A 23,258-nucleotide genomic window follows, 5' to 3' on the forward strand; every position below is an offset into this window, starting at 1 on the left:
GTCCAAAAGATTTATTGGGTTAGAACAAATGAATCCCTATTTTTGTTATTGCTGTTGTTGTTGTTGTTGTTGTTGTTGTTGTTGTTACTACCGCAGTTGTAACCTAATTCCCTCTTGAATTTTCTAATCTGCCACATTGCTACCACTTGCAAAACCTATCCAGGGTCATTTCTAAAGCCTGTCCAGTTGCAAGCATGTGTAAAGTTTGAATGGGTTTCCAAAATTTGTTGGAATACTGCATGAAGGTGATAGAAAGAGAAGCAGTTTCTGAATTTATCAAAAACTCATGCTCAAAACCCCAACCCAAAAGGAAATACTTATTAAAGAACCATAATAATAACAACGTATAAATGCTGAAATATATTTCTTCTTATTTTTATCTTATTCTTTCTCGAAGTGTTCATATAAATGGAAAGAATGAAAGTAATTAATGAAAAGACCTCATTGATTCAGAATCTCTTGTGCTGCTGAACAGCAAATTTTGTGCTGAATTTCTTTTTGCTCACCAGTTTCACTAACAGAGCAGTTTGAGAATTCCTGGAAAGTTCTTCTATTATTGTGAAATCAACTGAAGTTTCAAAGCATTTTTTAAAAACAGCCCTGCCTTAATTGTGCTATTGCGGTGCTTCAGATGAATTTAAAGATTGTGCTACTGTGGCGAAATTGGTTATTTCCAGAGATACTGGGTTCCTTGGTTGCAAAAACAAACACTCAAACCTGGAGAACTCCCAAACAGTGAATGTGAATGAGGTAGATGTGACTTTGGGCTCTTCCAAAGAGTGTAGTCAGTGGTGGATTAAGGCTCATTGATGTCCTAAGCACTGACAAATCTTGGTTTCCCCTCCATGTACATACTGTACAAATCTTTATTGGTTTTTTTTCTTTCTCAACTTTGTGGTGCCCCCTTGGGCCTGGTGCTCTAAGTATGTGCTTAGTCTGCTTAATGCTTAATACACCACTGGGTGTAGCCGTGGAAGGCTGCTGCTTTCTCATTTATTGACCCAGTTTTCCTGTTTATCCTTCCCTTGGTCCTGAAGAGGCTGTTACCAGACGCTTTATGTCTTCTAGAAACTATAGATACTACTCAAAGAAGGGGGATTGTTTAGAATGAACTAATGTAAAGGAATTTTCATTGATTTGGGCCATTCCAAGATCACAGATACACTTAAATAAGAAGACAAAGAAGTAGATTTTGTTGAAACGCCTTACCCTTCCACTTGGAAAGAGAACTTTGGTAACCATGAGTGGGACATTGCTGGGATAGTCACAAGTTGACAAGTGAGTTTCACTGCCCTATTCATGTAATTAGGTTTTATGCCTTGGAAATACTAAAACTATGTGGCCCATGTTCCCTACCCTCAAAATTTGAATTTCCAATTCAATATAACAGAGCCTATGAATCTAAATACTGGTATTGCCACTTGTTTTATCAGAGATGTTTGAATTACCCACTACCAATTTCTTAGGCATTTCCCCTCTCAATAATAACGGGGTTTAAATTGACTTGTGACTGAACTTCTATTTCTAAATGGCACAATCAAAACAACTATATATGTTTTTTTTAATTAAAATTTTTCCTATACACAGGCGGTTTCCATTTTTTTTCTGAAAGACTCCTCACCTACATAAAAGGCAGATGTTTCAGTTTTCAACCCAAACCATACCTCCTTCCCCCAGCAAAACACAGAAACAAGAACTTATTTCTGCCTACAGGGAAACGTTAAGAATGTTGATAAGTAACTCTCCTTGAGGTAAAAGAACAAATTAAGCAGAAAATAAACAAGGAGGTGTGTGAAAGGTTAGAGAGAATATGGACTTTAGATATGATTGGGAGTTCAGGAGGCTCCTCCTTTCAACCTTGTCTCATTTAAACAGCTTCTTGGATTTTTCAAGAGGAACTCAGATAAGGATGGAGCTGACATGGACCGGAGTTCTGCTTCTTCTCTGTGTACTCTTCATCCTTTTCTCATCTTTCCAAATGTATAAGAAAAAAGGGCAGCTGCCCCCCGGACCTGCTCCATGGCCTATTCTGGGGAACCTCTTTCAGCAAGATGTACTACCTCTGTATAAGTCATATAAAAAGGTATGATTGCTTTGAAGTCTATCTATATTACTTCCTTTCTCTAGTTTGGAGGTGTTGTTGTTGAGTGTCATATATATATTTTCACCAGGTAGTTTAGCATAGAAATTACTTTGTAGCAACCTGATAAAAGCATAATGTTTGATAAAAGGGATAACAAGTAAAAGTAATAAGAGTTTTAGAAAATTAAATGTTTCAAATGTGTTTCATTTGAATTAGCATCTAACTCAATGACCTGTCTTCCTCCTCTAGCCATCCTGCTTAATCCCAGTTTATTGAAATGCAAACATACCTTCTGTCCTAGCTAACAAAACACTAAGACTACTTTATATGGGTTATACAAATCTGGATAATCATTAGATGGCAACAAAAACATGCAGAAATTCTTTGCTGCAATCTAGTGATAATCCAGTTTCTTGAAGACCACCAATGAATATACATTGACATCGAGTCTTTATTGATTAGCCCTTGGGCCATATCAAAGTGCAAAGTTCCAGAAACAAATTATTACTAAAATTTGACAAAAGCAATTTAAAATGAAATTTGATAAAATACAATTTAAGGTGGAACCAATGAATATAAATATGGGGAGCTACAAAATAGCAAAGCATAATACTTATTTAAAGTTGAAAGGTGATATATTGTTAAGACAATGGATAGTTCATGGTTTTCTTTGAGGTTACTGAAATTTGATTGAAATAGAAAGCTGTAACAGGCAAAGTTTGGTCACTTGGAAAGTTTAATTCAGCTTCCTAACTTGAAGAGTGAAAGAAGGCTAATGATACCAGAAACTGAAACAAAGCATTTTTGCTTTTGTTTCATTTCAGAATTTTATATAAGAAATAAACAACAATTGTTTTACTTTCACTTCTTTCTGTTTCTTCCAGACTCATTTTTCCCAAGATCCATGCTTTAATGGCTCTCTGCCTGTATCTTTCTATCTATCTCTCTGTCTCTATCATCTCTATCTGTGTCTCCTACATCCTATCTCCTATGTATATCATCTAATCCAGTGATGGGATTCAAATAATTTAACCGGTTCTCTGCCCTAATGACCAGCTGGGTAGGTGTGGCTGGCTGGCCATGTGACTGGGTGGCCATGGCCGGGGTGGGCGTGACACAGGATTAGTGTGGTGCTAACGCAGGACTTCCTTGAGACCCTCCTCACTCTCATTATGCAGGTAATCCTCCAGTTACAAATGTAATAGAGCCTGCAAATTGAATTGAATCACATTAAATGAACATGATCACTCTGTGCTTTCCTCAATGCATTTGTTAATTGATTGCACAGATCATTAAATACACATGAGGTATCTCAGGCTGGGGAACAGCATGTGGAGCCTAGTAGAGGCCATCCAAGGCCTCTCTCAATCCACTGAGATACCTCATGCTCCCCTTGGGGTCCCTGCAATTGCTTCCTCCCTATCCTGCCTCACTGGATCTCCACAGACTGGGCCTACTTTGCTGGCATCCCAGATTCTACTTACTCCTCCCCATCCCATTTTCCATCGATTACTTACTTTTTGAAGATCTCCAGCTTCTGAATAAAAGACTTTGGTTTCTCAGCCATGTGGGTCAGCCTCTTCTACAGCTGTTTGATAAGTAAGTACACTAAAGCCATGGGAAATGGGGTGGGGAGGAATAAGTGAATCTGGCCCATGGGCGCTCCATTTTGACCTGTAATAGGCCAGGGGAAGCCTCTGGAGGTCCAAAGAGGGCCTCAAAAAACTGGACCGGGCCCACAGAAACTCCATGTTGGCCTGTAACAGTCTGGGGGAGGTCTGAATGGGGCAAGGCTTCAGCCAGTTTGGCAAACTGAGCCAACAGTTAACCAGTTCTAGCGAACTGGTGCAAATGGCTGATTATCACCGCTGATGTAATCTAACACCAATTTATACTTTCTAATGTTTGGTACTGCCATTTCATTTAAACATAAGTCTGAACTTTTATTCTCAACTCTATAAGATCAGACCATCTTAATTCTAATGGGTTCCATTCATCTTAGTCTTGGTCTTCCTCACAAACACACAGTATGTATGTGTGTGAGTCTTTCATTCCATTCTTTAACTCATGCTCTTGAGCTTTTATTTTTCATACATTCCACGTTGAATCTTCCATTTTCCTTGTGGTTGGGCCCATAATTATTGATGTCGAGCACCCTTTATGGTGTTGGTTAGTTGTAGATTTCACATAGATCTATATAATAAATTGAAGAAAGAATAGATTGGACTATTATACTTATGCTACTTGTAAAATTCCTTGATGTTGATAAAAATAATACTAGGGAGTTTTGGTACTTTTTTCTTATATATCACAAATGCAACCAAATCTCTGTTTTATCATGTACAGCACATGCTATTCTATGTGAACTAGGATATTTAATGCATCACTGAACATAAAAGTCATGCTGTTTTTTCACTTAGTTTTAAAGCACTTGTTATGTATTCTTGATAATATATGTAATTTTATGCTTTGTTTCTTTTGCTTTTTCTGTTATTATTTTAAAAACAATTACATTTTATATAAAAACCCATACTAGTAGCCATATCCCACAAGCTAATAGATACCTGCAATGTTCTAGAATCTAACCATATTTGTGGATGTTAAGAATTTTTGGAATTCTTCTTGAACATTTTGAAGGTTTCTCTGCAATAATTTAAAATGTATTTCAAATATGCTTGGAAATAATTTCACTCCAACATGGGTCATCAGCTGATTAACTAGGTTTTCATTTAATTCTACCTTTAGCTTATTGGACGGTATGGTCCTATCTTTACCATCTGGGTTGGATCAAAACCTTTGGTTGTGCTCTGTGGACATAAGATAATAAAAGATGCTTTGATAAATCATGCAGAAGAATTTAGTGGACGTAATGTTGTGCCCACCATTGAGCGAATATTCCATAACCATGGTTGGTACTCTTGCACTTCCTTATTTGCTCTTCTTTTTCTTTGAAAGCTACTGTGCACATTTTAAATTATGCTATTAAGGTCTAAAAAGTTTTACTTGAAAAATGATTTTTTTAAACCCTTTCCCCTGAAAATAAGACCTGCTGGATAATAAACCCAGTTGGGCTTTTGAGCGCATGTGCTAAAATAAGCCCTCCCCTGAAAATAAGCATCCCAAAAAATATTGCAGCACAGGAGCAGCCATGAGGTGACCACACTCGCCACCTCCTGCACCTCAAAAATAATAAGACCTCCCTGAAAATAAGGTCAAGTGCTTTTTTTGAGGGTCAAAAGAAAATAAGACCCATACATACTTTTTCAAATAAGAGTTTTTTAGCTGATGCTGTCTGAGCTATTGTTGAAAATTAATATACCTTCAAAGAAAATATCTTCTCTTAGCCAATGAATGTCTAGAACTGCACAAAAACAGTCACATGTCGAAATGTGTCTATTTCTTCTTCTGCTTCCTGAAAATTGCAGGGACAGTAAAGACCAGTCTCTATGTTCAATATACAGGTCTTTTTGTCTATATCACCATTGCAGAACTTGTGTCATGGTTTTGATAATGGCTAAGAAAATGTACTTTTCTCTTCTACTATATATTTTTAAATTTTGTAATTGTTGTTGCAATTGTGTTATCTTTATCTTTAAGATTGTCCAGAATAAGTTTTTGAGACGGGTAGCTAAATAAATTTAAAATGGATAAATAAATAAATTAGTGGAAGAGCTGCATTCACTAGTTAGTATTTCAACCTGCCAATTGTGCTTTATTGAAAGTAGGGAGAGAAGATTTTGTGATCTATATTTATTGCAATGCAGTGACCTGAGTGACTGAGTCTCTCGGGAATAGGGCGGCATACAAATTGAATAAACTACGACTACCTATCACAGCTATTGGCGAGACAAGGATCTGAAGGAGGAAAGGGCTTGTAACCATTGTTTATATTGAAATGTGCTACTTCTCAAAAGCTGAAAACTGACAATCATGCTGTTTTCCCTATGCCTTTGGTTTTAGGTCTGGCCACTGCTGATGAGAAAATCTGGAAGGAGATGAGACATTTCATGCTATCTACCTTGAGAAATTTTGGGATGGGGAAGAAACAGATGTCTGAAAGAGTGCAGGAGGAAGCCCTTTGTCTAGTGGAAGAACTGGGCAGCATGCAAGGTCTTCCAAAGCAGTTGTCCTCAAGAAGAATACTTTCATTTGTAAAAAGAAGCCGAGAGGGGGTTTTGTATTGTGCAAGGTTACAGGAAAATTCTGAGTTGAAACTCAAATAGCAATAGCAATAGCACTTAGATTTATATGCCACTTCCCAGTGCTTTACAGCCCTCTCCAAGTGTTTTACAGTGTCAACATATTCCCCCCAACAATCTGATAAAATGGGTCCTCATTTTATCAACCTCAGAAGGATAGAAGCTGACTCAACCTTGAGCTGGGGAGACTTGAACTGCTGGCAACTGGCAGTCAGCAGAAGTAGCCTGAAGTACTGCATTCTAACCACTATGCCGCCACACTTTTACATTTAACTGCACAAAATAAAGAAAAAGAAAGATAGGTAGCAACAAGCTCCTATGGTGTTGCTTTCACACTGGTATTCAAGAGCACAGACAAAAATACACATGAGAAATATATAAAATCTTCAAGCTGTTTCCCATAGTTTTCTACCCACTGTCAGGTTTTGGCTTCATAAAATTACAAGGATACCGAAGAATAGTGAAATTTTAGTGTGGCTGCAGCAACTGAGAGATCAGAAACACTAGGAAGTCATTTCATGGGGTACTTACAGATTTTTAACCATGGATTTGTTTTAATCAGGTTTTAATATCATGCTAAATTACCTATCAGGTAAATTCAACAACCAACAAAACACTTTATGGCCAAATGAGATAGATAAGGAAAACATGGATAAGAATATGCTGCATGAGGGAATGAGGAATGATTGTTAGGCAACATAGACTTAAAATTAAAAATACCACAAATAAAATTCACCCAGGGAATTCTATTATCTTTGAAAACCATCTTCAGTGGACTATAAGGAAGGAGGTAGGAAAAGAAATAGAAACAAAGAGTGTGGGACTGTTTTTTAAAAAGTGCTGGCTAGATTATAAGGAGAGAGGTATGGAAAGAAGAAAAGCTCAGTTAAAATTGGAAATAGAGGCAGAAAATTCAAAGAGGTAATGAAGAATTGAATTGGTCACAGAAAAGGAACAAAGTAAATCAAAAGAAACCAGTTATGAGCAGAAAAATGCAGAGTGAGGACCCCCAGGCGATGAGGAAAAAATATAGATAGCAGTATTCAGCAATAAGATGGTGGAAATGTAATGCAGACTTTCATATATTTAATAAATACAGTGGTACATTGGTATTCATTGTTAATTAATTCCAGGAGGCGTGATAAGTACCAAAAATGAGCAATGTTTCCCATAAGGAATAATGTAGTTAGCAATGTTCCCTCTAAGCTGCGCAGTTGTGCGGCTGCGTAGGTGGCAACAAAACACAGTGCAGCAGTTTTCAACTGCTGCACAGTGATGTTTAGCATGATGGACTTTAGTCTGCAGGCAGCTAGGAGGCTTCTGTCAGCTGCGCCGGGATATTATAGCACCTGGACATACCCAGAGGAGGGTAGGCCTTTGGCCAACAGAAACATGGCCGTGTAGGGTTACAATTGGGCTCCATCCACCAGCATGTGACTGATTGACAGGGAGGACGTTCCCTCCTGGATCAAAGGTATTGAGGGGGACAACGGCGGCAGCAGCAGCAGTGGCAACAGCCAATGTACAGAGAATGTTTCCATCGTAGTATGTTGGCTAAGCCTCCACGACTGGGCTCCCAGCCATTGGCTTTGCTTCCAAGGTGTGGGTGTGCAGGAGGAGCTTGACAACATAAGCAAGTGGAAACCCATGCCGCATGTGCACATGTTGTCTGAATCCAGCCTCTGAGTTCGGAGCATTGGTGCTCGAGGTTTTTTTTTTTTTGCAGGAAGGGGGAGTCAACCTGGTGCTCCACGGTTTTTATTTGATTTCATTGCTCGAAAAGAAAAAGAAAATAGAGGCTTCTTCATCCGCCTGGACTGGAAAGTCAAAATCCGGAAAATTAACCTTGTTTAGGAAAGTTTTGCGCTGATGGAAAAATAGTGCTTTCTAGTGAAAGTTTTTTTCCTACTTTTCCTTGTTTGCTTTTTTGGCCTCTATTCCTTCTCTTCTCTCTTCTCTTTCTTCCTTTTTTCTTTCTTTCTTTCTTTCTTTCTTTCTTTTTCTTTCCTTCTTTCTTTCCTTTCTCTTTCTTTTTTCTGTGTCCCTGTCTCTCTTCCCGCTCTCTCTCCCTCTCCCTTCCTTCCTCCCCCTCCCTCCTCTTCCCTCTTTGTTTGTTTCTTTATGTGCCCCAATTGCTAATCTACATCAATTGGTAATTTATTCATAACTTGCTAATATCACTGCAGACTATTGGATAGTAAGGGGGAAAGTATAAAGCATATAAAGTAATTCATAGTATGGAAAATGTGGCTAGAGGGAAGTTTTGATCCTTTCCCCATAGAGAGTCATCTATTGATGTAGATTGCTAATCTACATCAATTGGTAATTTATTCATAACTTGCTAATATCACTGCAGACTATTGGATAGTAAGAGGGAAAGTATAAAGCATATAAAGTAATTCATAGTATGGAAAATGTGGCTAGAGGGAAGTTTTGATCCTTTTCCCATAGAGAGTCATCTATGAACTTGAATACAAGTAGTTCTCAACTTACAACAGTTCACTTAATGATTGAAGTTACATCAGCACTGAAAAAAGTGACTTGCAGCTGTTCTTCACACTTATGATCATTGCAACATTCCCATGGCCACATGATCAAAATTTGGATCTTTGGCAACTGTCTCATATTTATGATGGTTGCAGTGTCCTGGGGTCACCTTTTGCAACTTTCTGCCAAGCAAAGTCGGTAGGAGAGTCAGATTGACTTAACAACCAGGTTACTGATTCACTTAACTGTATGTAGCAAGAAAGGTGGTAAAATGGAGCAAAACTCACTTAACAAATGTCTCACTTAGCAATAGGAACTTTTAGCTCAATTCTGGTCGTAGATTGAGGACTACCTGTATAGGGAGATTCCTTAATGGATATTTACATGGTAGAATTGATTTTCAAATAACACTGATTTTGTTGTTGTCTTGGGTGACATCTGTGAAAAAATTTCAGATGCTCAGGCATGAAAATGTGCCTCTCAAACACTATACTTTTCCGTACACACTGGAAAAAAAGTTAGAGGGAACATTGGTAGTGAGTCACAAGGCAAACTGATACTGACAAATTGTAGCTTGTGTGTTGAGTACCAAACAAATGATGAGTACCAGGACAAAATTTCCACATCAAAATATGTTGAGTACCAAATTTGATGAGTTTCAAAGCAGCACCCTTAATTTTCTGCCTGCAAACTTCCCAGGCTTCCCCGTTGACCTGAGAGAAAGTATCAGGAAATGTTGTAAATGAGGATCACGTGATCGTAGCAGCACAGAGGTGGTGGCAGTACAGCATTGCTGAAATGGCAAGAACTTTCCTAATTTTATTGCCACAGGAGTAATGGGTCCTGCCATTCTAGATTAGCCCACTTAAGGTATCTCAGATGAAAGCAATTTGCCTATGATACACCATTTCATCCTGCTGAAGTTACAGACACAAGAGTTTTAGGATTATATAGATTTTCATATATTTTAACATATGTTTAATTGATTACAGAGTATTTTCCTATCTGGACCACATCATTCTAGAAAGATCATGGAGGATTTAGATAATGTGATTTTTTTTAAATTCTAGGTTTGTAATGAGATTTGTGGAGAGAAAGTGATACATTTTCTGATCCCACTCATAAATACTTATGACCTTTCTTGCAGGGCAGCCTTTTGAACCAAAAAGAAAATGTACAAGTGCTGTTTCTAATGTAATCTGCGCAGTCGTCTTCGGCAATCGATTTGATTACAAAGATCAAACGTTTGTGGAGAACCAAAAGACTGTGGAATCTCTCTTAAAATTATGCAGTAATTTCACAGGAATGGTATGTTATTCATCTACTTTGCACTTCCTGTCTTGGAGTCTAATTTTTATTAGCAGGGATGTAAATGCTGAAGTCAAAAATATAAAAACTAGATGTGATGAATTGCAGATCTGGAAAAGCTAAATATAGATCTAGACATCCAGAAAGTCTGAGATATCAAAATATCAGTTGATTCCCGGTTCACCTCTCATAGCTAGACTTATTTCCTATGGATCATTTTCTTCCCTGATCATTACAGCCATAGCTCCATTGGGTTCTAGCCTGCTTTTTTCCCTAGTAGTTACTTATTTATTAACTTGCCAGGGAATCCAAACATGAAATTTCACTGGAGTGATTGATGCCCTCTAACGTTTCACTGCTATTCTCTTCATTCTATCTTTGTGATACATAGCAGTATTCCATACAAGCAATATTAATTTATGTAAAAAATACATAATACATAGATACCTGTGATGACACAGGATGTGGCACAAAAGCCACACAGCCAGAGAACAAGTCTAACTCCCTTTTATTGCTCCAACTTTGCCCACAAACGTCTCAATTTTTACTACAAGTCCTGGAGCAAAGCTCTCACATGCACCTTCAGTAGCCTCTGGCTGCAAGTAGTCCAGTAAGCCAGGTTATCCAAACAGTAACCAGAGCAAGAAGTCCAATAAACCAGGTTAGCCAAAAAGTAACCAAAGCAAGAAGTTTGCAGGCAAACTGGGCAAGCTCCACAAGTTAGAGTACAGTAATCTCCAGGCGTCAGCAAGTACACACAAGGCTCCACAGATTCAATGCTTGTTCTCAACAAATGCTCCTCCCCCTGGCACCTCCTTACATCTCAGTCCCCAGATGTGCCTTGTGAAGGGAGGCTGGACACTCTCCCCTCTTGTAGCCAGCTCAGTCTGCGTTGGTCTTGCTTTCTCTCTTCTCTCCATGCTCTAGGATCAGGAGGAGCTGGTCCTTGCTCTTCACCTGAACTCTGTCTCTCCTACTCTCCCTGTCTGCCTTTCTAATCCTGAAAAGCCTTGCTTTTGATTCTGCCCTTCCCCAGTTTTCTCCAAGGCCAACGGAGCTTTCCTCTCAACCTCTGTTGGCTCTTGTTCCAGCTCATCTTCCCCTGCAGATTCAGACTCCGACAGGGGCATGACACATACCAAATAATGTTGCCAACAGTAATTATTTTATTAAATTATTGATCTGTCTCTCCCCCCCCCCCATTTCTTTCCAGCTGTTATCTTTGTGTTAATAAACACACACTCTTGTCTCAATTTCAAAGATTATGAGCAGTTACACTATTATCCATTAATGTGAGAGATTGTGGATAGGGTAGAAAATAGTGGGTAAATCAATCGACAGGTTATCTCACAAATGGAACTCAGGCCAAGTGAGGAGAGATATGGGGGAAACCTTTTCAATGAAATTATACTTAAATTAACGTATTATTTTATATTTTCTTCTCTCTCTCTCTCTCTCTCTCTCTCTCTCTCTCTCTCTCTCTCTCTCTCTCTCTCTCTGTGTGTGTGTGTGTGTGTGTGTGTGTGTGTATGTATGTTCCAGACTTGGCCAATTTCAACCAAATTTCATACACAGATGACTTACCCTCTGAAAACAAATAATGGGGAGGGGAGACACTTCTGGGGTGTGTGTGTTTGTGTGTGCCTGTGTGTGTATTCCAGCATAGCTCTGGAATGTCTGGCCCACTAAGAAGAGCAAGTATGGCATCCTAGAGCAGCAAATGTTTGTGATTTCATGGGAGGGAGAAGGGAGAGCCTAGGCCTCTAAGGAGAGCAAGTATGGCATCCTAGAGCAACAACTGTTTGTGATGTCAGTTCCTTTGCAACTTCCTCTGAAAAGACAGCCGTGACATTTGCCCTCCAGTGGACCAATGGGGAAGCGCCTGATGAATTTGGGGCAAAGTGCCAGAATCATACACATGGTGGGAAAGAGGGGCACATGGGAGGGAGAAGGGAGGGGGCAGGGATGATGGGCATAGGAGTAGAGGGAATAAAGGCCCCTCTCAATGGCTCCCTGTCAGACAAATGCTTCGACGTCTGTAAATACCTGGCAACGCCGTATTATCAGCTAGTTGTAACTATAAATTCCTATTACAGTTTCGCAGATTCTCTGTTTGAGAGTACCATTACAGATATTTTTGTAAAATCCAGTTTCTGCCTTATTGACCTATGAGAGCCTTGACAATTAGCAATTTCATTGTAAAAATTAATCTCTGAATGTTTGCAGCATTAAGATGCCACCATAATCATCTAAAAATATATGCTATTTATTTCTGAACTTTGCTACAGGTATACAATAGTTTTCCAAAAATAATGGAATATGTTCCTGGGCAACACACAAAGACTTTTGCTGATATTGAAAAACTCTGTGACTTTATCCATAAAGAAGTGGTACTTCACCAGAAAACACTGAATATTCAGGAGCCCCGTGACTTTATTGATTGTTTCCTTATCAAATTAGAGAAGGTATGTATGTCTCTGTGTGTATATACATATGTGTGTCAGCTCCGGCCAGCTCAAAGGCCTGGAGTTGCCATTCAGGGGAGAAGACTGGGCCAGCTGCCAAAACTCACCGGTCCCACCTATACAAACTGAAGAAATTCATGCTAACAATCCATGATTAATTGCCGGGTGGTTTTGCTCTGGGTCACAAGGTGATGGGTGTGTGCATGTGTGGGGTGTGAACTATCCTAATTACCAATGCAGCTATAAAAGGTGGTAGGAATCACAGGGTGGCAGCTCTGACAAACTGTCAGGTTCTGAAGAGTTAATGAAACCAGCCAGCCCCGGTTACTGTAGATGGAGAACAGCACTATATAGTGCAAGATTTATTCATTGTCTTAGTGCTTTGTTGGTCAAGGAAGAATACAAACTGCATTTCAAACCGTTTCTGTGTTTGGCTGGTTTCATTAACCCTTCGTAACTTAACAATGTGTGTGTGTGTGTGTGTGTGTGTGTGTGTGTGTGTGTGTATTTCTGCATAGATATGAGTATTCCCTGATATGCATCTAACATGAAACTAGTTTATCTAATATGAACTAGCATAAAATTATGTATTCTCGATTCTCTTTGCTCTTCAACAACTCCCACATCACTAGCTCTTGGCATATATTTTTCTTTCTTCTGCCCATAGTAGTTGTTGCTAAAAATAAATATATTATTCTTCCGATAAGCTGAGTATGAGAAATCTATATTTGTTATTCTTTCTCTTAAATCAAAGTAACAGGACACTTCCTTAAAAATAAGGTTTAAAAAACATGAACGTATATGGAATGTTGTTTTCCATTCTAATTCATTCTTTACATGACATTTCTTTAGATTCATAATAGATCATATGAAGGTGATCAAGCACAATTTCCTATACTTTATAAGCAAGTTTGATTAGTTTCTCAAATGAAACAGCCAAGCTTCTATGATCAGATTTAATTCTGTTTTCCAAGAGTACACCTCAGAAATTCTTTGGCTTAATTATACATTATAACCTCAGTCAAAAACAGAATATGCATTGTTATAATCTGGCCATGCTTTAGAGTAAATATTTAGTTGAAGGGCCACCACATTATATGGACAAGATGTTTTTGGACCCACATTGCCTTCCCATGTAGCTTCCTTGACCCAGACAGACACAGTCTCATGCATCCTCCCTGTCTCCTGCTGCCCCCTGCACACCTTCCCTGAACCAGATGGTACCGCTTGCACACTCCCTAAACATTTTCAGGCACTTTTTTCGAATCACCTCACCTCCTTGTGCACCTCTTCCTGACTCTCATGTATATTTTCAACCCCATTGTGCCCCCCCTCTGCATTATCACCGACCCACATGGCATCTTTTGTTCTTTCCCAAGCAACCCTGGGCACCCTTCACAACCTGTGCCACCCTTCCTGGATGCCCTCCTCAACTTGCATGACACTTCTCACATGACTTCCACGCACCCTTTCAATCTCAAAATGCCCCTTAATTGACCTGCATGGTGTCTCTCGTGCACCTCATGTGTCTTCCCAAAACATACTCCCCAAGCTCATATCTTCCCTAATCTGGATGGTACCTGTTATGCACAAAGACTTTGATGCTCCCTGCCAATTTTCCACAATTTTTCACTGGGAAAGTTGGAAGTCTGTTCTGTCCCCTCCTTCACGGCTCTTAACAAATGCAGGCAGACAAACTTAAAAGGACTTTTCTTTATCAGTTCACAGTTCAAACTGGCTTCGAGCCCCAAAAATAACATAAGTACAAGTCTTTGACCAATTAATGTAATGAAAACAAATCTTTCTTACAGCAACTCAATTTGAAGAAAACGAAAGCAAAACACTTCTTCCCAAAGTCTCTATGAATCAGGGTTACAGACATACAGAGCACTTATCCAAGTGAATCTTACATTAAACAATGCACTTCTCCAGTGTAGCCTTGAATCAGGGTTACAAGAAACAGAAAGCACTTATCCAAGTGTAACAAGCAATGTTGTACGAACCAAGAAACCCATGAAGTAATGTTGACTCCAGCGACTAGGGCGTGGCAGCATCCGTCCTTTTATCTCCAAACTTGCTTCTAACCAGCCCCAGCTGCATAATGAATCTTGTATCCTGAAAAGACTCACAGCAGACATCTGCTGAGTCACAACAAAGTCACTATTGTTCCTACTGCTTTTTTAAATCATTGAATAGTGACTCACGGGGCCCAAGTTGTCTACTACACTCTAAAAACATTTTGAATTAATAAAATTTCCTTTAATAGGAAGATACATTAGATTAAACTTCAGTAGCTACTATACCTCTTTTTTTTCAATTTTATTAATTTATAATATAAAATACAAAAATACAAAAGAAAATAATAGGAAAAATAGGGAAGGGAAAGATGTAGAAAAGAGGGGGGAAAGACAGAAAAGGCCATGACTTCCGATTCCCTTTGATGCAGTAGAATAAGAGAGTAAGTCAAACCTCAACTTTTTATTTTTACATAATAGTATAAACTAGCAGTTTCTTTACTAGCAAACATATCTAATTGGTAAAGCCCCAAATCAAAGTTTCCTTTTCTTCCACCTCAAGCACAAAGTCCAGAAGTGGTTTTCAAGTAGAAACAAAAGTAATTGCATATTTTCTTCAATCAAAGCAGTTAGTTTAGTCATTTCTGTTAACTCCATTAACTTTTGCAGCCATTTGTCCATTTTGGGAATCAAAGTATCATTTTATTTTTTTGCACACGGTAGTCTTGCTGCCATCAACATACAGTATATAACATCAAAGATCCAATGTTTTTCCAACTCTTTTTCCATTAAACCCAAAAGAAAAGTTTTTGGTTTTATCTTTATATTCACTTTGAGAATCTTCTGTCTTAGGAAGTGAATCCTATTCCATCTTGTCACATGTCCACAAATAATAAAAAGTATCTTTACATTTGCATTTCCAACATTCGCTATACCTTTATATATGCTTGACAGCTTGTCTGGTGTTAATACCAGCAACACATCTTACAGATTTTTTTTTAATTATAATTTTGTGTAAATTTTAAACCTTTGTCCACATATTCTCCCATTGTCCAAGCACTACATCATATCCAAAATTTCTTGCCCACTGACTCATACAATGATTTACATACTCATTTTCCAAATTCAAATTCAATAACTATAGACTTTAGCAATAATATGCTCAGCACTACCACACAATAGGCTTTCCAATTCATTTCTGACAAAGTCAAACCCATAACTCTTTTTATCTGATTTAAACCTTTCTTTCAATTATAAGTAAGTAAACCAATGGCAGACATGTCCTTCTGATTCTAATTCTTCCTTAGATGTGAGGATAGGACACCAAAACTTAGTTATTATAAGGCCACCAGTCTGACTTTGCCATCATTTCTTTTCTAAAAAAATCTTCCCTGGCGGGACAGCCAAAGAAGCAGAGGTGAAATTCAGCAGGTTCTGACAGGTTCTGGAGTCCCAGTAGCGGAAATTTTGAATAGTTCGGAGAACCAGCAAATATCACCACTGGCTGGCCCCAGAGTGGGGAATGAAGATTTTGCAGTATCCTTCAGAGGTGGGTTCCTACCAGTCCGCACCTATTCGGTAGAACCGGTTCGTCAAATCTACTGAACCGGTTAGAAGAGGTTCCACCAGTGGACCCGGAAAGCAGGCCACACCTACAGAAGAGGTTCCAATTTTTTTTGAAACCCACTAGAGTGGGGTAGGAATGGAGATTTTGCCACCCCCACCAAGCCATGCCCAGAGAACATGTAGTAAAAGAAATTGAATTTCACCATTGCAAAGAAGCATTTTCATAGAAAAACTCATAGAATGGCATGCCTAACAAAGTAATTATTAAAATCAACATTTTCTTTAACCTTGTCATACTATAAATAACCATGCCATCAAAATCTTAATTCATGATCTTCTAGATCAAGTAGCCTCTTATTCTGGAGGTTCACCCAATATTTTAGCCAGACCAAACAACAAACACCGAAATACAATTTCAAATCTGGTAAACCCAAACTCCCTCTTTCCTTAGCATCTTAAAATAGTTTATATCTAATTCTAGGTTTTTTCCTTGCCATATAAACTTAAAAATATCCATCTGCTTTGGTTTAAATGGAGTATCAATTGCAAGTATTGGTAACATCTGAAATAAAAACAGCATCTTTGGTAAAACATTTGTCTTAATTATGGAAATTATATCCAATTAAGATAAATGCAATTTATTCCATCTTAATAAGTCCTTTTTGATATCATTCCAGAGAGGCACATAGTTATTTTGAAACAGTTTTGCATTTGTGTTTGTCAATATAATCTCCAAATATTTCAATTTCTTCTCAACCCTAAAACCAGACATTTTAGTCAATATATCATCACCCATTGTTTTCTGTTTGTTTGTTTACTAAAACTCATTTAATTTCCTTATCAAATATTGTATATTATTTTTGGGACTTGCAAAAATATAACCAAATCATCAGCAAATGCCCTCAATTTATAAATTTTCTTCTTGATATTTATACCTGTCATCTTGCTTAATATATCTATCCAAAATTCAATACCAAAATAAACAAGGAAGTACCCTTTTGAATTTCACGTGAATTGGTTAGATCATCATTAATAATAATATTTCCCTGCTGTGACATAAACTGCTTTAACCCCTTGAATAAAATTCTCCCAAAAGTCCATATCTTCCAAAACTTAAACATAAAAGCCCAATTTAAATTGTCAAAGACCTTCTCTGCATATAAAAATATTAAAGCTGCCTGTTTCTCATTACGATATTGTAAATATTCAATAATGTTCAGAATAGTCCTTACATTAGCAGAAACCAAATTGATCGTCATGAATATATGTCTGTATGAAGTACTACACTTCAGTTCCAAGTAAAATTCTTTATTTTTCCCTATTCCCTTCCCCCCTTTTTTTCTTCAGGAGCAGAACTCATCCACGATTATCTACACTCCGGAAAAGCTTGTACGTTTTGTGCTTGAAATGTTTTTTGCTGGGACAGTAAGCACAAGCAATGTTTTGGTCTCCAGCCTATTGGTTGTGGCCAAATTGCCACACATTCAAGGTACAGAAATGAATACAAAATTAGAAAGATTTCAAGCCTCCTATTGCATTCATGATCAATCCTCAAAATATTGTTGAGTAAAGTTCCATGTGTTACAGTTGCTTTTATGCAAATAGCTTGAAACCATTATGGAAATGATTTGCCATTGTCTTTTTTCTTAATGTTTTTATTGTTGTTGTTTTAAATTACCCAGTCTAACTAACATGTTTCCCCCTTTCTCTTCTCCTGAATAGAGATACAGCAAAACTGCCAACTGCATTAATTTAATACTAACTTTATGGGATTATACTATCTGTGTTTGTGTGCCTTACTAGCAAGAGCCTAGCTTGTATACCCTAGGAACCAATGAATCCTACACCAAAATCCAGAAAATGAGATTTGGCAACTGCTAATAGATAATTCTAGAGAATTTATAATCTTTGGAGCAAGAGTCACGGTGGCACAATGGTTAGAATAAAGTACTGCAAGCTACTTCTGCTAACCACTAGCTGCCAAAAGTTTGACAGTTCGAATCACACTGGCTCAATCCTTCCAAGGTTGGTAAAATGAGGACCCAGATTATTGGGGACAATATGCTGACTCTGTAAACTGCTTAGAGAGGACTGTAAAGCACTGTGAAGTGGTATATAAGTCTAAGTGCTATTATTATGAAGAGGGAGAAGAGATTGCATCAGAGGTGGGTTCCTACAGTTCGGCCTGGTTCGACCAAACCAGTAATAATTTGGCCTGGGTCGCTGGAACTGGCGGCAACCCAGGACTGCCATGTCCCCGAATTGGTTCTCCCGGCGGTGGCATAGAACAACTGGTTCTTGTTTTTGCCTTTTGTGCATGCGCAGTGCAATTTTTGTTGCACTGCATATGCGCGTGCATGTGGCGCATCCCTGAGAAAACTAGCGATAGTGGCAGCCAGAACCCACCCCTGGATTGCATCGTTTAACAACATCCCTCCTCCCCCTCCTCTTAATTAGTTTAAATTAATTAAAATTTATCAGCTGCGTTTATGAAGGTGGAAACTCTAATATTCAGAAAGCCATATGGAATGCTTTATGTTTACTGGTTCTAGCCATATTTGGAAGGCACATAGGCACATATACTATAAATAACATCATTAACATATCTTTTTAAATTAGAAGAATTGAAATGATCTCTTTGGGGGGGGCAAGGTGGAGGAGGAAGAGGAGGAGAAGGCAGGTCATTTTCCTGTTTAGAAGTGTCTTGTCTGTATGTGCTGTGAAAAACATGCTTCTATCCAAGTGGTAACTGACTGCAGGTGCTCAGCATCCAATAGTAAATGGCTGTCAATCTTGTCTCAATATTTTTTTTTCTCACAGCTAAAGTGCAACAGGAGATTGCTGAGGTGGTGGGTACAAGTCATATCCCAAGCATGGAAGACCGTTTGAGGATGCCTTTCACAAATGCTGTGATCCATGAGGTTCAACGGTGTTGGATAGACAGCCTTGAGACCTTTCCACGGGCAACAACTTGTGACATAACATTCCATGGTTATAGCATTCCCAAGGTGTGGTGATATAATTATTGGTCAAGATATTCTAAGGAAGACAAAAAAGATGACTGTTATGTATCCAGAGATCCTTCATATTCAAGGCATTTTGAATATTAAATCAAATGTCTCTCATTTACCTCCATCTTTACAGAAGGCTCTCCACTGACCTTTTTTTTAAGGCAAGTGAGAACTGAAGAGTCTTCTCTGGATAAAATAGTGCCAATTAATGTCATCTGTTTCTTCCTCTTCCTTTAGTACATGGCTGTTGTGGCAGTCCTCCCTTCTGTACATTTTGACCCTCTCCAGTGGGAAACTCCAGAGAAGTTCAATCCAAATCATTTTTTGGACGAAAAGGGCCAGTTCAGGAAAAGAGATGCTTTCATGGCATTCTCAGCAGGTATATGCCTCTGGAGCAGATTGGATATCTTACAAATTCATATGTTTAATTGATCCATGTTATTTTTTTTAACAGACATAATTCCAGCAGGTGTACTTCCTAAATAAGTTTTGTTTTCTTCTTTGATAATGCAGGGAAGAGATCCTGCCCAGGGGAGGCCCTGGCTCGGATGGAGCTCTTCTTGTTCTTCAGCGTTCTGCTCCAGAAGTTCACCTTCTTTCTGGATGAGGATACCAAAGACATGGATGTAATATCTTTGATTATGGACTTTAAAAATAATAAATCCCCCCCTTTACGAGCCATTAAACGTTGAATGCTAATCAAGAGAAGGAAGGAAATTGAGGGGGTTTTTGCGGGGGTGGGGGGAATCTCAGATGCAATTTTTAAAGAAGAATTTCGGGATATTGAAGGATTTTGAGTGAAACTAAACTAATATACTTTTTCTTTTAAATTTTCTTACTTAGTAGAGGCATATTCACTACTATAGAACATATTATTCTGGCATTCATGAGAATTTATGACAGCATGCTGGATTTAAGAGGAACTTAAGAGGTTTTAAGAAAAGAGATACTCCAGAGGCTTCATTTAGCTCAAGAGAAAAGAATTGTTACAACTAGGAATAAGTTAACACGAAAATGTCATGCCTATAATGTATGATATTGCATACAAATTGACATTACGGCTATGAGATTGAATCCCCAGCAAGAAGCTGCAGGGGACAAAGGACTTTGGGACTAGCATCCCTCTGTAGCACCTTAAAGAAGCTATGACTTTTTTTCTAAAATGAACTGGGCCTTCTATCTATAAATGTGAAAAATAGGAGAACAATTGATGCTTTTAATACATTTTCTATGAAAATATGCACTTCCAAATGAAATAGAGTTTTAACTCTATTTCAGTTTTAAATATGTATTCTGTGTGTTTGTGTATATAACTCAAGGGAATCCAATAGGTCTCTTTGTTTCCACATAATGTATTAGGAGATATTGATGAGTCTCCTTATTGGAGTCCACAGTGACTCAAAGTGAGATTTACTGAATCCCCATGTGTGAAAAAGCTTGTCCTTGTGGCACAGGTGACATGGAGACTATCTTTCCCATGCTTTTATATTTCCTCTACTAGTCAGCAAACTTTTATTCTCCTTCTACTGACTGATTTTAGAAGTACAAATGAACATTTCTTCATCATTTGTAATCCTGTAAATGTTGCCAGGTTTTTTTTTCACTACAGCAATTAAAGCACATAAAAAAATGACAGATAATTACAAGTATGAGGCATATGCATTCACACTGAAAGTCATTTTGTTTCAATCATTATCATAATTATTGATCAACTGTCTCACTATCTGAGGTCAGGCTTCTCAATTTAGGCTTATAATAATTGGGTTTTTTTAATTAACCAAACAAGTCTTATTGATCCTGTGGCAGTTCAGTTGCCGTTATTAAAATTTGTTGGTAGATTGTTAGTTTATATATTTTTTCCTTAACATATTAATATTTTATTATATTCATAATTTGATTTGGAATGTTTTAAGTAAATGCAATTTTAACATTGATATCTTATTTTAGTTTACCCTTATTTTAAAATTTTAAGGTTTGCATGGGTATCTTTTATTTTATGTATATATTTAGTCTTTTCCGATTTCTTTATGTTTTATTTTGTATTAAAAATATGTTTTGTTAATTGCTGGTCAATCTCTGTAATAAATTTGACTGATTACATTGGATTTTTGAGCCTTATTTCTGCCTCAGTGAATCAAATTATGCACTCATGAACAGGCCCTATTGCAATTCCTAATTAGGAAAATCAATATTTGTGAAATCCCATCAAGTCTTTGGAATAAGATCAAAATGAATCCAGATTAGGGTGCAGTTCAAGACGCACTCAAATACACTGTATTAATGATAATTTTTTTTATGGCGGGCGAAATCCTTTTGAAATTCTTAGCCAAACTGAAGCTACAGTACATTGAGGATGGTTTCAACCTACCAGATTTTCAACTTTTGTTTGAAAGTAGATTTTTTATGAATACTCCCCACTTTGGATCTGAAATCTGGACACATTTTAGGGTATATTAAACTGGTTTCTTGGTTTTCAGACTTCAAAACTGACAAACACATTTAGGTATTGATACCTAAGAAATTACATTTTGATCCTGAATCACTTAAGAAAATGATGCTGTGCAATAATCCAACCTTCGAATAGCAAACAAGATGTTTTACTGGAATTATTGAGCTAAACAAGAACACTTGGATAAGTTTATTTTTAGGGATTGCTTTAATCCTTCTGCGTTTGCTCCTTATCCAGCATTTAAATTCTAGCCTTGACATTCAAACCAACTTGGTATTGATGGTATTAGAATTCTTGATATTTTCAGCCAAAGCCAAAGAGATTTTGGGTTTTTTTTGTCTCCTGAGCAGGAATTGGCCCTTTTTTTAAAAAAATCAACTTTTCCTTCCCAATAGGCAGTTAGCACTGGGATATAGTGACTTCTATCTACAGTGAAACAAATAATTTTGCTTTACCAGAATTAAGAAAGAGTACTCACTATTTCCATCCTCAACATTAAATATTTTTCTGGGGTTTGTAAAAAATATAATTGCTGTACATAAAATTATACTTCACAAATTCAAATCTATATCATGTTTTTTTTTCTTAGCCCTCTTTAATGTCCTCCCACCTGCAATTTTTGATGAAAAGTATAACAACATTATTATACTTGTCTGTGATGTGGAGGAGACCTCTCTGGTCCATATATTTCTTAGAGGGGGCTCCTGTAGCACCCTGAATTTTACTAATTAATAGTAGTTCCACTAAAATCTGAGAAGGAGTCGGTTTATTTCTAAGGACTGGCTAATATCTAATATCTCAAGAAGACTCACAAAATTTCTTCAGTTATCATTCCTTAATGTAGAAAACGATTCCTTTAAATACTAGTAATATAAAATACTTGCTTTCTTTTTAAAATAACTTTTATGTTGACCTATATCTTGTACTACTTTAACAAGATGAAAAAGAAAGAAAGAAAACAACAATCAAGTAAGAGGACATTTGCTAAGAAGGTTTGAACTGTATTACGTATATAATCTTTAATAATTCTTGCTGTGACATAAATTTTAGAGTAGTGGATTCTTTGTAATACTCTTATCTTAGTGCCAACCAGTTTTAACTCAGCTAAAAATCAATGCCAGGGTTGTTATCAGGTTGTTGACATTCTTTATGGATGCAATAAATCTCATTGCGATTCAATATATAGTAAATACATTTAAAGATCGGAGGAAGAAATATATGCTTGTAGGTAGAGATGAGAGATATGGATTAAATAGAAAGAGGCTGACCCCCAAAATGTGGATTTCATAATCCACCTTTCCCAAAAGTTTTTTTTATTTTTAGCCAACAGCTCCAAGGTCAGCTTTGCATCCATCTGCACACCATTGAATGGCTGAATCCTTCCCTAAAGAATCAGGGAAAAAAAAATTGACCCCAAATACATTATGAATCAGCAGTGAGGTTTGATTCAGCCTGCTAATTAATGAACTGAAATTCCAATTCAGTTGTATTAGTAGAAATGACATAGAAAATGTAACCTTCCATTGCATAAGAGACAGCAAAGTGAGGGCCACATTTCATAAGTTGAGAACTGCAGAAATGAATAAAACTTGGCATCTAATCATGTTAGACTTGACCCCAGGCCCTATTCTGTGCGGTCTTGTTTCGCAATGCCCATTAGGAAAGACAGGACCTT

At 37.6% G+C, this 23,258-nt stretch overlaps 1 protein-coding gene across 4 annotated transcripts in view; it reads left to right on the forward strand.

Annotated features, from left to right (window-relative positions):
- LOC106540565 (cytochrome P450 2C5) overlaps nt 1–21,239 on the forward strand; it is a 38,266-nt gene extending 17,027 nt beyond the window's left edge. For 3 of the 4 annotated variants that reach the window (XM_087709800.1, XM_087709801.1, XM_087709799.1), the window contains 8 exons: nt 1,876–2,083; nt 4,829–4,991; nt 6,044–6,193; nt 9,917–10,077; nt 12,366–12,542; nt 17,471–17,612; nt 18,944–19,131; nt 19,372–19,754. In XM_087709800.1, the coding sequence (XP_087565926.1) occupies nt 1,910–2,083; nt 4,829–4,991; nt 6,044–6,193; nt 9,917–10,077; nt 12,366–12,542; nt 17,471–17,612; nt 18,944–19,131; nt 19,372–19,566 (1,350 nt within the window). In that variant the 5' untranslated portion in view covers nt 1,876–1,909 and the 3' untranslated portion in view covers nt 19,567–19,754. Of the gene's footprint in view, nt 1–1,875; nt 2,084–4,828; nt 4,992–6,043; nt 6,194–9,916; nt 10,078–12,365; nt 12,543–17,470; nt 17,613–18,943; nt 19,132–19,371 lie in introns of all 4 variants that reach the window. The other variant, XM_087709802.1, reaches the window with a different exon arrangement.
- The last annotated feature ends 2,019 nt before the right edge of the window (nt 21,240–23,258 follow it).

This window comes from Thamnophis sirtalis, unplaced genomic scaffold, assembly GCF_051295495.1.
Source record: "Thamnophis sirtalis isolate CommonGarterSnake01/CBP01778 unplaced genomic scaffold, rThaSir2_p1.2 scaffold_3, whole genome shotgun sequence".
NCBI lineage: Eukaryota > Metazoa > Chordata > Lepidosauria > Squamata > Natricidae > Thamnophis > Thamnophis sirtalis.